General features: G+C 35.1%; 1 protein-coding gene across 1 annotated transcript; it reads left to right on the forward strand.

Annotated features, from left to right (window-relative positions):
* The first annotated feature begins 4,706 nt into the window (after positions 1-4,706).
* Positions 4,707-14,867, forward strand: LOC118765439. The gene is made up of 3 exons (XM_036507517.1): positions 4,707-4,963; positions 11,972-13,358; positions 14,321-14,867. Exon 2 carries the CDS (start codon positions 12,095-12,097, stop codon positions 13,268-13,270), a length of 1,176 nt encoding a protein of 391 aa, XP_036363410.1. The 5' UTR covers positions 4,707-4,963; positions 11,972-12,094; the 3' UTR covers positions 13,271-13,358; positions 14,321-14,867.
* The last annotated feature ends 2,433 nt before the right edge of the window (positions 14,868-17,300 follow it).

Raw genomic sequence — 17,300 nt, forward strand, 5'->3', positions numbered from 1 at the left:
TTTCACTTCATACTTTGATGAACAGCATTCAGGTAACTGACCAGGAGCCCAAATTCACATGAATAAAATACATTGCAGCCATTTATAAGCATGTGTCTCTGTCTACCATTCTCTTGAGAGAGAATTTTATTTTATTTTATAATTTTTGATTATTTATATATATTTATATATTAGGATATTTTTTAAATGTGCCAAAAAAAATTTTTTTAAAAAAACATTAAAATATTGTTTGTTTAAAGAAAGCTAAAATATAAATACTTACTGTACAAACAACTTACATTTTTGAAATCATATTCACCTAAAACTATTTTTAAATGATTAAAATATTGTGTTTAACAAAAGCAAAAACAGAAACATTTACTATAAAAAACAAATCATTGTCAAGTCACTGTGTCTAATCGAAAGGTAAGAGTTTCTTCCCTTTCAGAGTTAAGTTAATTTTGGAGAATATTCCCATTATGCACCATTTATACCCCCGAAAACCCCTAATATCTCAATAACCAGTTGTCTGAGTTACGGGAAACTTGTTTTATTCTGTTTGTATTTACATCCTAGGGGCAACATAATTCCTAGTATTTTCCCATTATGCGCCACTTTGGCTAGGTAACATTGCAAGCAAGCAAGATTCGAGCTCACTTTTAATGTATTAAACACACACACACACACACACACATATATATATGTATAATACATTAAAAGTGAGCTCGAATCTTGCTTGCTTGTATATATATATATACAAAATTAAGAGGAATGACCACTAAAGTGGAATCCTAATATGGTATGTAGGTAATCGTGTTTTATTTCGTAAATTTATTTCATACATTTTCATTTGTCTTGCTTATTTTTACATTTTGGTATTTTGCTGGAATTTTTCTTGAGAACACACTCTTCATGGTAATGGTAATTTGATGTCTATATCTAGCATATTAGGAGTCCACTTTAGTGGTCATTCCTCTTAATTTTGTATTTAATATAATTTTTAATCTTCGGATTTTTTAAATATGCTAAGCCACAGGTTTTAATTGATTAATATCAATTTCTACCCTCATTATTTAATTTTAAATAACAATGTTCTCTAACTGGTAAATTAGCTGTTGAAATTTATTAACTGCAAGGTTATTTCCGGCCTCAGTGTGTCAAAATGAAGACATTTGAAAAATACCCCTAAATATAATTTGCAGAACTTTATACATGCTCTCTTTCAGGTGAGCGTTGTGTGTCTAGTTTTGGAAATTGTGTTTTGTAAGCGACAGACTACACTGATCTCTAACTGTGGAAGGAACCTGTGGAAGAGGTAGACCCAGGAAAACATGGGACAAAGTGGTGAACGATGATTTTTGAATGTTGGGCCTCGTGGATGTGATGGCAAAGTACCAAGACCTTTGGCAATATGCTGTGCTTGAGAAGACCCGGCAAGCCAAGTGATGGCCAATGTTGGTGTCATGTTACTGGCACCCTTGTTGGTGGCACATAAAAAGCACCCATTATGCCCTTGGAGTGGTTGGCATTAAGAAAGACATCCAGCTGTAAAAGCCATACCAAATCAGACTGGAATTTGGTGCTGCTCTCCAGCTTACCAGTTCCTGTCAAAAACCATTTAACCCATACAAGCATGGAAAGCAGACACTAAATGATGATGATGATATACATTTATATAGACTTTATTTCTGAGTTATCAAGGCTACCAATGGTTTCATGTAAAAGATCTTCACAATTGTTCAAGCATGCCACATGGACCCCAATGCAGCCATATGTTTTCGCAGTGATGTGAAAGATCAGCTCAATTATTAAGACCTTCAGCATCTGTAAAATATTACATTCATATTAAATTGATTCTGCCTGTATTTTCATGAAGCCTTGTAAAAAAAGAATTAGCAATAGATGTATATAAACTGCCACCAAGTCTTTGTCCTAACCAACACTATGTATGTATGTATGTATGTATGTATGTATGTATGTATGTATGTATGCATTTATGTATGTTAGGAAGGTCATCCAGCCATAGAAGTCATGTTAGGACAGACAATAAAGTTTAGCACAGCCCTCTGGTTTGCCAACTTTTGTCAAACCGTCAAACCCATTTTTGCATGGAGAATGGATGTTAAACGATGATGATGATGATAATATATGTATTTGACAAAGCCATGAGGAAGGCAGCCTCTTCCAGGAGAAAGATAACTCTGAAATAAAACTCACAGTCAAAACAGCACCAGTCACCTTTAAATGCTTGTCACTGGAACCTACCATGGTGACTGAGAGTGTGGAAAAAGTATTGTATAAGCTTTTGCCACTTAAACCCAATAATGTACAGATGTCTCACTACAATGTGAGATGGCTATTACCTGACAAGATGAGGCAGTCATTATATGTGCGTGTGTGTGTGTGTAAGGTGCAGGGTGTATCCCATCCCTGGATAGGATGCCAGTATTATTACTAGTAATTTTCTCTGCTTGATGAAGTGATCTTAGCTTTTCTAGTCAACACAATTCTGCAATAATTTACAGCACTGCTGGTATCTATAAATCTCTGTAATGAATCACATCATTTCTCAATAAGATACTTACTGGCACATAAGTTACAAAGCAAACTTTTAACCATAGAGTCATACCTGCATTAGCGATAGGTGAATGGAGGACAAGAAGGTGAATTACCAAATGGTATTGCTAGGAATAAGGCGGCGAGCTGGCAGAAATATTAGCACGCTGGGCGAAATGCTTAGCAGTATTTCGTCTGCTGTTACATTCTGAGTTCAAATTCCGCCAAGGTTGACTTTGCCTTTCATCCTATCGGGGTCAATAAATTAAGTACCAGTTACACACTGGGGTCAATGTAAATGACTTAATACCTATGTCTGTCCTTGTTTGTCCCCTCTATGTTTGGCCCCTTGTGGGTAATAAAGAAATAGGTATTGCTAGGAATGTGGTATACACAGTTACATAGAGCTAATAATAATACGGTAACAATTTTGGACATAATTTCTGTTGAGTTTGCTTTTTCATTTGATTAAGACTAAAATTGGCATGCTGATTTCAAAACTAGTCAGTTTTCTTCTATCATGTCGAATCTTTTATTTTTTCACAGCTTACTCTCTGAATAAGGACAATTGTATTGTTTGTCTGTAGGTAATTGGGCTGGTCAGCTGGTTATATTACTTTATTGCTAACACTCTCTTTACTCTTTTACTTATTTCAGTCATTTGACTGTGGCCATGCTGGAGCACCATCTTTAGTTGAGCAAATTGATCCCAGGACTTATTCTTTGTAAGCCTAATACTTATTCTATCGGTCTCTTATGCCGAACTGCTAAGTTACGGGAACGTAAACACACCAGCATTGGTTGTCAAGCGATGTTGGGGAGACAAACACAGACACACAAACGTACCCACACACGCACACACATATATATACATATATACGATGGGCTTCTTTCAGTTTCCGTCTACCAAATCCACTCACAAGGCTTTGGTCGGCCCAAGGCTATCGTAGGAGACACTTGCCCAAGGTGCTACTCAGTGGGACTGAACCTGGAACCATGTGGTTGGTAAGCAAGCTACTTACCACACAGCAACTCCTACTCCTGAGGAAATTTTTTGAAAAAAAAAAACGTTGTCTTGCTTTTCATAATTAGTCATGATAGTGCCGGGTTCCGAAATACTGTCAGAAAATTTCTATCATGTTAAGTTTTTTTTTGTTAAAGAGGAATTAATTTTTCCCTTTTGCCATTAAATGCAATACTGAAATAACAAACTAAATTGTATGGTTCATAGCTTTTTACAAACAATAAAACAAGTTCGACGGAATGGGAACTTTCTTACCAAATCCGTCATCACAAAGCACCAGACAGATTTGGTAAGAGAAAGGATATATAATGACAGCGTAACACTAAGAATCGTTTTATCAATGGAAGTATAAAGGTTTTAAACTCTGGTTTGAGGTGGACAAAACACTATTTCATTCGATATCCTATTCAATTAATTTATTGCATCGTCTCTCGTTATATATTATATTGATACGGAAATTTTACAGTGGTTGGTTCATTGTTTTCTTAAAATTTATTAAAATGATTTTGATATCTTTATATATAAAAGAGAAGTTGTGTGTCTGTCTCCTACGATTTAGATTTCTAATTACTCCCACATTTTGCGGTGCAGTTTAACCAAAACTGGGTATCTTATAGTCGTGATTCATATCGAGCCCTTCTGGGTATTAGCGCGCGTCTACGATGAGTCTACGATTAAAAAAAAAATTACCATAATTTTTTCCCATTTTAATGCATTTTTTCGCTATTATATAAGAGAAGTAACTCTATAAAAATGTCTACGATGAGTCAACGATTAAAAAAAAAAAATTACCATCATTTTTTTCCATTTTTTTTGCTATTTTTTGGCTATAACTTTCTAAAAATGCTTATATAGTTATTTCTCTTACAAACTCGAGCAACGCCGGGCGATACTGCTAGTATACTATAAATATAGGCGATATAATATAGAACAAATAGATTTGTATATTTTTATAGACCGATGAACAGATAACCGGATAGCTTACTATCTAATAGAATAATTAAGAGAGAGAAACGAGGACATAATAACAACTGTGTGTGTATGGGAGGGAGTGAAATGTGTTGTGTTAGTATAATAGGTGGCATATGATCTCGAATTAAAAGAACTGAAAACAACAACAGTAATGTGTCTGGTTAACTTGCGAGATCTGACAGCGTTGCTATAGTAACTGTATGACGCCGTCACTTTGTTTTGGGCTGTAGTTATTCTGCTTGGCATTTCTTAGCGTTGTTATTTTGACCATGAAACATAAGTAATCTATCAGTTCAGGACATTTTATAACTTACTAAATTTATATATATATATAAACATATATATATATATATAGATGAGGGTATTATGCTTGTTGGTCTTATCAAAAATTAAAAATACACGAAAACCACAGCAACCTTAAGTATAAACATTGTAAGTATGAACATTTAGCGTATTTTCGTATTTAATAGGAAACGAAATTGTATCATGTTTATTGTTTTGGCGTACTTAATTTTAATTTTGAAATCATATAACTTTCGTTGCTTCAAAAATTCTGTATTAAGATTTAAATGCTAAAAGAAACCTTTGTTTTATTTCACTAACGTAATCAGTTTTATGTGCAGTCAGCTTCCTTCGTGTTTCGGAAAACAATTTGCTGACAGCGACTTAATAATGTTACACTAAATAGTTTTAAAATATTCAGTCAACAGAAGAACCACGTAACCACATAGCGGTTGTTCGACCTACATGAAACAGCAACGGAATCTCCCTCAAAATCACATCCTATCTTATTAACAAAAAGCAAACAAACAAAAACATTGTATAATGTAGTCTAAAAAAGAAAAAAAAAACTGATGAGACGATGATGTTTGTTAGCAATACCTTCAGGATAACTTTCAGGTACTCATAGCTCAGGCGCTATAATAAAAGAAACAACCCAAACCAAACGTTTTGCCGTGGAAATAAGGCAAAGTGATAACGTGCATGGGCTCTAGTGCTGGTGCTGAATCGTACCTGAAGATGGCATTGAATATCTTTGATCACTGGTTCTTTTGATCGGTGCTGACATATGGTCTAACAACAATATTAAAAAATTTGGCATTCCTTCGATATAGCTCGACAAGGTCGAGACATTTAACTTCAGGTATTTCCGTGGGTTGTGGGGTATAGATATGACGAAATTATGCCAGCAATGTCTCATCTTAAACTTGAAGAAAAAAAAAGCCTTGCATATTTGTTCTTACCTGTTTCGTGCGTGTATGTAAAATCCGCAAATTTCCAAGCAGAAAACAGAATCGAACCGTCATTTGCTTCCACGGAAATAAATACCCGAAGAGAAGTGTTTTGATTTTGTCGAGTTATATCGAAAGATATCGAAAAATTAAAAAATATATAAAGATGGGACATACTCAAATGGCTCCTAATCTACTTCGTTGACTGTTCGCAGTGGAAGATACAAAAGAATCACCTTTTTCATTGTTTTATTATTTACAAATTACATATCTTTAAAATAAAATAATTTTCATAAAAGTACGTTTATTTGACCATGTGTGTGTGTGTGTGTGCCCGTGCATGTATATGTGTGTGTGTGTGCCCGTGCATGTATACGTGTGTGTGTGTGTGTGTGTATATATATATATATATATATATATATATATATATATATATACACACACACACGTATACATATAGTGATACCTCGCAGTACGAGTTTAATTCGTTCCATGACCGAGCTCGTTTTACGATTTACTCGTTTTACAAATCAATTTTCCCCATTGAAATGAATTAAAATATGAATTAGTCCGTTCCAGCCCCAACAAAACACCCCAAAATAATTTTTATGCATTTTAAAACAGAAATGGTGCAGTTATAAAGATGACAGTGATAAAAACATAAAAGAAAATGCAAATGAAATATATAAACTGGTTTTATTAACTTAAAGATGGGACGATTTGTGTTGCGAGGAAAACGATGGAACGGGGGAGGAGATTATTGTTTCGAAGGAGAATTTCCTTCCATTAAGACTTCAAGAAGAACAATTTCTGGCGTTTTCTCTCTCACTTCGCTTAATTTAGGCTTTTTGGACACACTTTCTTCACTTTTCACATTTGCAGGTCGTTTCATTAGAAACATACCGAGAGAAGTCTGCTTTTATCTGCCTTTCAAAATGTCACGAAAATGCGTCAGAGCAGTGTCATTAAATAAAGCAGTTGTAGATACTTTTTTCAGGGTGATATTTTTCTACAAATTCAGAAACATATTGCCGCTTTGCCAACACTGCCTTTATGTTACTCATAGAGACAGCCTTTTCTGCTACACTGTCCTTCTCCGGAGAACCAATCTCTTCCACCGCATCCAAATGTTGCTGCTCCTGAAGCTGCAGGAGTTCATCTGCCGTCAGCTCCTCTGAGTGTTCCTCGACGAGATTGTTAATGTCCCCATCGTCAACCTCGAGGCCCATGGCCTTGCTAAGAGACACTATCTTCGCAACAACAGGTGTCTCAGACTCAAACCCCGCAAAGTCTTTTTCGGATACGCTGTCAGGCCACAGTTTCCTCCATGCAGAATTCAGCTTTCTCCTCGTTACACCCTGCCAGGGCATATCAGTGATTTTCAGGCAGTTAAGAATGTTATTGCGCTTCTTCCAAAACTCACGAAGGGTTAGATTTGTATTTTCGGTGACTTCAAAGCACCGACGAAATAGGTGTTTGGTGTACAATTTCTTAAACTTAGAAGTCACTTGTTGGGCTGCAGGATAGGGGTGATGCTGTGTGAAAGTACAGAACTTTTATGAATTTAAATTCGTCCAATATATCATCTTTGAGGTTAGGAGGGTGAGCAGAAGCATTGTTGAGGATGAGGAGGGCCTTGAGAAGAAGCTTGTTCTTCAGAAGGTACTTTTTCACTTCTGGTCCGAAGACAAGATTAATCCACTCGGTGAAGAATTGCCTGGTGACCCAGGCTTTAACGTTTGCCCTCCACATTCGGGATTTTGTGCGACTTGAACGCTCGTGAGCTTTCAGAATGGTTGACAAGGTGCGACTAAATCTTAGGTCTCCTCTCGCATAGGCACATAGAGCAAGAGTTAGCCTATCTTTCATAGGCTTGTGGCCTGGCATTTTCTTTTCTTCTGCAGTTATGTAGGTTCTTCTGTGCATTTTGTTTTCCAAAAAAAGAGCAGTTTCATCAGAGTTGAATACCTGTTGTGCGAGGTACCCCTCGTCTGCAATGAGCTGACGGAATTCACACATGAAATCCTCGGTTGCCTTCGTGTCAGGACTCGCTGCTTTCTTGCAGATGATGGTCTCCGTAATCGTATCCCTGCAAGTTGCTTCTTGTTGATCCACATGAGAAGCAATTTTTCCATCTCTTTGTGGACAGACAAGCGTTGCTTGGAGTGCTGGAGATACTCTTTACTGTTGTAACAGCCTTGATCTTGTCCTTTTCCTCAGGGTGGTGCAGATTGTCGATGTGTTTCGGTCGTATTTACGTGCTATGTACGCTACCTTCCACTTCTACCAAAATTCAGGCCTTGTGCCTATAGTAGAAAGAATTGTTTCAAGAAAGAATCAAAACCTTTAGGTCAAGTCTAGCCAGCAGGTGTGTAGGATCACATGAGTAGTGTTCATTCAATTGTGCTCAAAGATAAGCTTATGTTAGAACTACAAATCAATAAGATTGTAAATAACCAAAATCAAAAACTGTAATTATATTATCAAATGTTCTATTTTGACAAAATGCACTCACAGTTAACACATTATGGTATTGGTTTATCTATTGAGAAGGACTAAACTAGAATAAAAGATATATTTACAAGGGCTTATTTGAAAAAAGAAATATATATAATGTATAGATTAAAACATGGATTAAGTATGATTAAAGTATTTTAATATTAAGATCATTTGGATTTAGATAGGTGGCAAGTGTTATATCTATATACATAAATGTGTAATGGTGTCTGTCTGTGTGTGTGTGTTTGGAGTTACTCTAATTCCTCCCAAAATATCAAACCGATTTTAATGATTTTTAACACATAGGTAGATCACATGCCCTGAAGTTCAAATAAGACTGGAATTTTTCGAAAACTTGATAATACTCAGTTGGCATCGATTTTTGTGAGCTTAATTGGGTGTTTGAATGGAAATTCCCATAACGATGTTATCTTTCCTGCAGCTTTTGCATTTTGTGTCCGATTTTGATGAAAATCCATGAGTGAATGAGGCTCATGGCAGTGAGTTTATGTCAGTATATGGTTTTGACAAAAAATCGATAATTGCACTTGAGCATTGGTTTTATAAAATCAATAAGCTTTTTGCATGCAAATACCCACAGGGATTTTATTTTGGGCTGTAACTTTTTTCATTTTTTATCTGATTTTAATGAAATTTGAGATGTAGGTAAATTTTGTGGTGGGGATACGGTAAAGGTGTTTATTTAATTCAAAAGGGCTTGAAAAGGGCACAGATACAAATAAGCATTTCCTTAGAGATATTCTTATTGATTTTGTGGAAATTTTACACGTGATTAGTTGATGCTAGCATGAAGACATGACAAAAAATTGATACCCATAGGATTAATATTTTATGCAGTAACTTTTACAGAATTCATTCGAATTTGATGAAATTTGACATTTAGGTTAAGTTTATGGTTGGAGTCATGTAGAAAAATTAAAATTAAACTGGTGAAAGGCAGAAATCGTCAAAATTTACTCACAATAAAATAATGAGCAGATTTTGAAGAAAATTGACCCATGAGTAAAATTAAGCACTTCAACATATGAAACATTGATTATTCATATAATATTTTGGGATTTAAAAGTCAATGGGATATTTTCATGTAAATGGTCACATGGATTCTATTTTATGACATAACCTTAACACTTTTTATCGGATTTTGCTGAGATTGGACACACAGGTCGAGGTACACCCAAAAGTTTGACTGTAATTTCAGATGGTCCAGTATGTAGGAGTATGTTGAAAGTGTTAACTGGGTAAAATCCCTGCTGATCTAGATATAAAATCTTATTGGGTAACGTAGAAAGTTTCAATACAAGGTTAGAGGTGGGCTTCACTTCAACATGGAAAACACGAGCAATGCCAGGTCTGACAGCTAGTATAGATATAAATGTACCAAGTAGATATGTATAGATAGGAGATTTATATCTAATGGTTATGTGGTATATGTCAGATTACCTATCTGGATATAAAGCATGTTAGTAGTACCTGAATGATATGGAAATTTAATGCAGAAAATTTTCTAATATCTCTTAAGTTCTTACTGTGAGCACACTATTTAGTGAAGAGTACCATGAGAGTTCCAGTGCTACAAAGTCTGCTTAGTCTTTTATGTGTAACATAAAAGTTTACTTTTTCAATGAGTTTTCACTTTAATTTTAATAGTAGGTTGATTTTTTTGAAGACCTGGATATACCTCAAAAGAAACATGACATTATTCATGCAGGATTACAGAATGACTGCATTGTTAATAGTTCTGTATCTTCAACTGGTTCATGGTAAGCCTGATATGTGACTTGGTGAATCTAGCCTTGTTTACATTATAATACGAGGTCTGATTGATAAGTATCCAGACTGTTGCCATAGTAACGAAGCTAAAGCATGCAGAGTGAAGCCGTTTGGCAAAAATTGACCTTGAACACTGCAGTGCATGCGCATCAGATTTCACCATCTCACTTCTGCTGTTTACAGCAGCACTTAGAAGGAAGGTGTGTAGCATGTGATCGTTGCATTGAACATGACAGAGAAAGTTGTCATAACAATACCTGTTCAGAGGCCTACACAAAGCTGCAGAAAGTGTTTGGAGAGGAGTGTATGAGCTGCACACAAGTGTACCAGTGTTTCAAACGTTTCTAAGATGGCCGAAAAATGTCGATATTGATGAACATTCTGGGAAAATCGTTGAATCTCCATCCGTGAGTTATCAGAGGATGTGCAGATTTGTTACCATTCAGTTCAGTCCATTATCACTGAAGATTTGGGTATGAGACATGTGTCTGCCAAGTTTGTACCAAATCTGTTTTTAGCTGACCAAGAAGACACTCAGGTTTCAGTTGCACAAGTTCTTGATTGTGTCAGGAATGATGAAAAACTTTTTTAAAACTTTGCATAGGCCTCTGAGCAGGTATTGCCAAGCTTTTGGCAAAATTTGAGAGGTAGGATGGAGGACATAGTATGGTAGTGTGCCAGTGGATTGTATATTGTTGGGACTTAAAGTTTACCTATGTGGTATATGATGTTTCTTGGATTTGGTCTTTTGTATAATTATGTAGATATGATTGTACAATAGCATAAAGTATATTTGCTCGTGGCAGAAACTGCTGTTAAGGACTAAAGTTGTTTCTGAAATGATTCATTCAAAATTTAAGTGTTTAGAATAAGTGGGTCCTATTTATGGATGGAAATTTTGCTGTTATGTGGAACAAGTTAAAACAAGTTATATAGGAGATATGTTGTTGACTGAAGTAGTTTATAGCCCTGAAGAGAAAACATATCCTATGGATAAAGGTGATGAGCTGGCAGAAATGTTAGCATGCCGGGCGAAATGCTTTGTGATATTTCGTCCGCGGCTGCATTCTGAGTTCAAATTCCGCTGAGGTCGACTTTGTCTTTCATCCTTTTGGGGTTGATAAATTAAGTACCAGTTACGCAATGGGGTCGATGTAATCGACTTAATCTGTTTGTCTGTCCTTGTTTGTCGCCTCTATGTTTAGCCCCTTGTGGGCAATACAGAAATAAGAAAACATATCCTATGGAATTCTTGTGAGAGAATATCGGTAGTTGTTTTTGCTGTTGTTTAACCTTAGGTAAGTTATGATTGAGCAGATATAGTGTATTTAAAACATTATTCAATGTTCAGTATGATATAAAAGAGATTGGCTACTATTTCTAGTATGTCGAACAATTATGGAGTTGGTTTATTCTTTTAGTGTTCAGATTATTTTGTCAAAAGTAATGCTTATTTATTTACATTGTTATGAATTAATCAAGCATCATCTTGTAGCTTTGAGATTTTGATGCTGCAATTGTTTATTTTTAGAATGACATTGTAGGGTAGGTGTGAGAGGTTGTATCTGGTTGGTTTGAACATAAAACAAGTAAAATGCCTGGGCTAGATTATGACTGGTTTAAGTGCTAAATGGTTAAATCAGCAACAATTGTATATAGGTAACTATTTGTCACTATTGAAAAGGTTGCAACACGCAACGAAAATTTTAGGAAAATAAAAATAAGAAATAAGTGGAAATTTTACCGGTGAGTGTGTTAAATAATAAGGCACAAAAAGAAAATGACTCTCCCCAGACACAACAGAGTATTTGTAACCCTTTTTCTATTTTTCACTTCTTATAGTAAAATCTCCACTTGCTTATATTACAGACTTTATTTCTGTGTTTTTACATTTTCTTTCTTTTTTTTATTTTTGCAGTTTGAAAGATATTGTTTAAATCAATGTGTATGAAAAATGATGATTGAAATTCTCCTGTCATGTGGAATGACTACTGAATTCATTTGGAAAATATAATGGTTTCAACATTTTTATGTCAATGTCATGTTTAATGGCAAAAGAAGAAGCCTTCTTTTTGAAAGTGGATGTACTGATACAAAACAGTCTACCATTCAGACACTTTTAAATTTCAGCTTTCAAGAAAGCCAACACCAATTGGATAATGAATCTGTTAATGCTGATAATGTGAACGGAATTACTGATGGTTGGAAAAAAGTCACCTCAATATATGTGCCTGAACCAAAAAATACAACAAGGCTTAAGAAAAAGTTCAATGGACAATCTCGTAGTTTAGGCTGTTTCGGTAATTACCGTTATGATCGTAGAAAAATGAAACTATTATTCACAGATAATTTAAAATTGATATACAATTCAGAGAATTATGAATATATTCCTTTGAATGGAGTTTATCAGGTTTCAAAATCTGCCGAAGCATTTTCTGATGCACTAAACTGCAAGAGAGGTAATTTTGGAAAACGCATTCTGCTTCCTTTGAATGAGCCAGTTTCCTCACAAAAAGAAGTTAATTTAGTTGAGGAAAATAAATCATGTTTCAGCTTATCACCGGAGACTGAAAATAATTATCAGTCAGCAAAAACTAAAAATGTATCATCTTCAGCTTCACTTTCTGATTTGAGAATTGGTGTTGATAATCCGTTTACTTTGCTGAAAAAAACTTTGAATAAGAATCAGCTTCCAAAAAGTAAAAGTGCTGATATCAAGGGAAAAAATACATATTCAACAATTTTTGAAAAATTTAAAGAAATGTTCTTTGATGAATTAGTTCCGAGAGAACAGCAAATAAGTAAAAATATTTACTACAACTCGGTTATATACCCTCAATTAAAGTATCCAGATTTAGGTTCATCTGTTCATTTGAAGTCAGTGATGCAAGAAAGGAAATGCCATGAAAGCTCTCAAACTTCTAAAAACAGTGACCACTCTACTGGCTCAAGCACCTCTCAAACAAATTCTAATGCTAACTCTTATGATATTACCTCATCACTCAAAACAAAAGGTCTCCAAACACCAAAGAAAGGAAACAAGGCTGTCGCTGTTAATGAAACAAGTAAGAATTTAATCTACAGACATAATAATTCTAACATTGTTATACAGCCAGATGTGATTTGTAAACAATCTGACACTTTGACTGAAGAGGTTTTACCAGAAATTTTTGGGAAAAGGATCAAAGCTAACCCCAGCATACATCGGTGGTTATAAATTCAGTTTATTGGCAATAGGTAGTATGTGTTAGGAAAATAAAATTTTAAAGTTTATCAAATTTATAGCAATTTATTTCCATCTTAAATACCGTAAATCCTCGAGTATAATCCGCATTTTTTTCCTAAAATTTAAAGGTCAAAATCCCCAGTACGTACTATATACGAGGTTAAAAATGAAAAATATTTTCTAAGCGATGTCCAAGTCTCTGCTGTCCAGCATCGTTTATTCAGATGCATTTTGTGTTGTCGGGCACGAAAATACCTCAAGCTAAGCCTGAAAGCAATGAAGTCACAAAAGAATCATCCATAACTTGCAGTAGGCAACATTTATTAAAATAAAAGTATTAAGAACACAGAATAACATGTAATAAAAACAATTTGCAAACATATTTACATTCCCATATAACAGTTAAGAACATCACCATTATTGTATTATGCATGCACGGAAGTGTTTGTTTGACTAGGTGCTGTTGGCTTAATTACACACAAATTGTGCTTAATAGTTTAGCACTAACTAGTTGATCCTGCTGTTTGTATTGGCAGTTTGCATCATTACCGTGGCAAAAAATAGATACTTATTTAAATACCAGTATTAAATGTTTGAACTACTGTGGGTCTTTACTTGAGTTTTTTTTATAAGTGGGACTTAAACCTGTACATTAATCTCCAATAAAGCATTTTATACATTACATGCCCATAAAATGCCTAATAGATCTTATTCAGTTATGTTTAAACTTGAAGTTATATCATATGCTGAAAAGCATGGTAATAGGGCCGCCAGAAGAAAATTTGATATTGACGAAAGCAATGTCAGGTTATGGAGAAGAAATAAAGATGAAATTAAATGGATACCAAAGATAAAGAAGGCAATAATAAAGGACATTACCGTATACATTCTTACAAACCAAAGACATTATATAGACCTCTTTGACTCAAGTTAGAGAAGGGGTGCGTATTATACACAAGGTTTAGGTTTTTCAGAAGTGCAGCCCCCTAAAAATCCCCTGCATATTATACTCAAGGGCGGACTATACTCGAGGATTTATGGTATGTCTTTGTAAAAAATGTTGTTAATTTTGATTTTTAAATTCATGCATCATGTAGGGATTCATGAGTTTGTTTAATGAATGTCGTTTGAGATATAAGGTAAATAAACCTCCAACTTGAGATATTCCTTAAGTAATTTTGTAGTCTGATTAGTTTTAGTAAATGAAAAGAAGATATATATTTAGATATATTTTAAAAAATTGTTTATATAAAAAGCAATATTTCTCCACTGATTTTTGTTATAAATGAATATTTAAATGAATATAATAATTTTTAATTAGTTGATCTTTGCTAATCATTCCCATTTAGATGGATGTAGTTGTTTCCATTTAAATACCTATTGATCAACATCTGCTGCAAAAAATGTGGCCAAAGAAGAAATTCCAGGGTGTTGTAACTCTGGAAAGGAATGATTGGGTAAGTGTTTAATACAGGAGCACAATAACAATGTGAGGAAGAAAAAAGGCAAGTGCATCAGAAGGGATTGGATAGCAGTGATACGCAGCTTACTAGCAGCACCTGTTACTGTAGATGTAGGAGGAAAGAAATAGATGAGAAATAGCTTGTGAGAAAATGATTGTAGCATAATGATGAGTGAATTTTTGCCAGTCAGCTGGGGAGGAAGTTAGCTTTTGAATGTGGTTTAAGATGTTTGCATTTATGATAGCTTAACAGTCTTTGTTATAAGCAGTATTCTGATGCAGGTCTTATTTGAGCTTTGCAGTGAGAAGCAATTGATCTTGGCTGAGGTATTGCTTAACTCCAATGAAGAAACCTAGTTTTTGAGTTGCAGTTTTTGTAATAATAAATCTCTGAACACAAGATCAGTGACGTAAAGTTACTGGAAAAAGGATATTAATATTTGCATTGGGAACTCCTTTCATCGAAAACCAGTGATTGTCGTACACTGATGACGGGTCAAGACCCAGAAACTGCTGTCCGTGCGTATCACTTAGGTTGACGAGAGAAGGATGACCTCCCTTTGCAAATACTGATAGGGCACAGAAAATGTGTCAATAGCCAGCTGGAGATGATGTTCTCCTGGGGCTACAAGCTACAGTAACACCCACCCTTAGTGGTTAGTCATATTGAGATGGCAAATATACCTCACATAGTTTTTGTAATGTTTTATGTAATATTGCACGATGCATTCAACTTTGAGAATTTTAATTGTATGTGTTTAATATGTAAAGCAGGTGTAGTGCAAGATGGTTTTAGTCAGTCTGGGGCTGTAATAGAAGATACTTACCCAAGGTGCTCTGCAGTGTGACTGAACCCAAAACCATGTGGTTGGGAAGCAAACTTCTCACCACACAGCCACACCTGTGCATGCTAATTGAAAATGGATCTGCTGATTTCAACACTTGCTCTTATATTATCATGAAAGGACTTGATATCTGTAAATTTATCAGGATAACCAAATTTTCTGAGAATTGTCTATAATGCATTGCAATACATTGAACCAATGAAGTCAGTGAATTAATAATAGAAGTCGGGTTTCTGTTCATTGCATTTCTCTTGTCATTGACAAGCTGAAAATATGTCATTGGTTTTTCATGTCCTGGTTGAGACTCAGGAAGAAGGGATATCCCAACATATTAATATGTTGAATGAGCAAAACAGGAATAATTCTGCTTAATATTTTCTTTACATCACTGATGATTAAAATGCCTTGAGAATTACTTCTTGTGTCTTTAATATCTTCAATAATGTATCTCTCCAGTCTTGAAAACTGAACAATATACTTCACAGATTACACATAAAATTGTCCAGAAGATTCAACACCCTATTTCCTCCTAATCTGAACACTTCTGCTGGAATAAAATCAATACCAAAAGCTTTTTTTATTTTCAAGCTTATGCAAAATATATCTTTCTTTACTGAAAATAAGAAGATTATCTAGAAGGTGTTTTATAAGAACTTTCTGAATGAGTCCCAAAAAGGACCATTCAGTGCTTGATAAGCAATTTAGTAGATCACTAAAATATTTTTGTCACCTTTGAAGGATCTTATTTGAATATTTAATAAATGTTTTGCTATCCTTAGCCCTAATAAGAAGCTCAGGAAATTAATCAAGGATCAGAAATTTGATTTTTAAGAGAATAAAATTCTTTAATATACTTTCTGTTATATGCTTTCTGAAAATCATTGGCATGTTCAGTCCATTATTTGTTTTTCATTGTTCTGATTTCCTTCTGAATTCTTGATTTAACAGTTTTATATTGGGTCAGTAATTTTCATTTTTAGAGGGTTCTTTACATAGATCTCTTTGCAAGGATCATAAGCTTATCGTCATCATCATCATCATCGTCGTTGTTTAACGTCCGCTTTCCCTGCTACCATGGGTTGGAGGATTTGACTGAGGACTGGTGAACCAGATGGCTGCAGCAGACTCCAATCTGATCTGGCAGAGTTTCTACAGCTGGATGCCCTTCCTAATACTAACAACTCTGAGAGTGTACTGGGTGCTTTTACATGCCACTGGCAATGGCCACGCTCAAATGGTGCTTTTTATGTGCCACCTGCACAGGAGCCAATCCAGCGGCACTGGCAATGACCTTTCTTGAATGTTTTTTCACATGCCACCAGCACAAAAGCCAGTAAGGTGATGCAGGTAATGATCACGCTCGAGTGGTGCTTTTTACATGCCATCAGCACAGAGGCCAGCTTGTTGCTCTGTCAATGATCATGCTCGTATGGTACTCTTAGTGCTCCACTAGCACGGATGCCAGTCATCGAATTTGATTTTGATTTCGATTTCACTTGCCTCAACAGGTCTTTGCAAGCAGAGTTTAGTGTCCAATGAAGGAAAGGTATGCATAGGAAAGATACTTTTGTTAAAACCAAAGGCAGCAAACTGGTGGAATTGTTAGTGTATTGGGTAAAATGCTTAGAAGCATTTCTTCTGACTCTCTATGTTTTGAGTTCAAATTTTGCTAAGGTTGGCTTTGCTTTTCATCCTTTTGGGGCTGTTAAAATAA

Source organism: Octopus sinensis, linkage group LG1 (assembly GCF_006345805.1).
Source record: "Octopus sinensis linkage group LG1, ASM634580v1, whole genome shotgun sequence".
Taxonomy (NCBI): domain Eukaryota; kingdom Metazoa; phylum Mollusca; class Cephalopoda; order Octopoda; family Octopodidae; genus Octopus; species Octopus sinensis.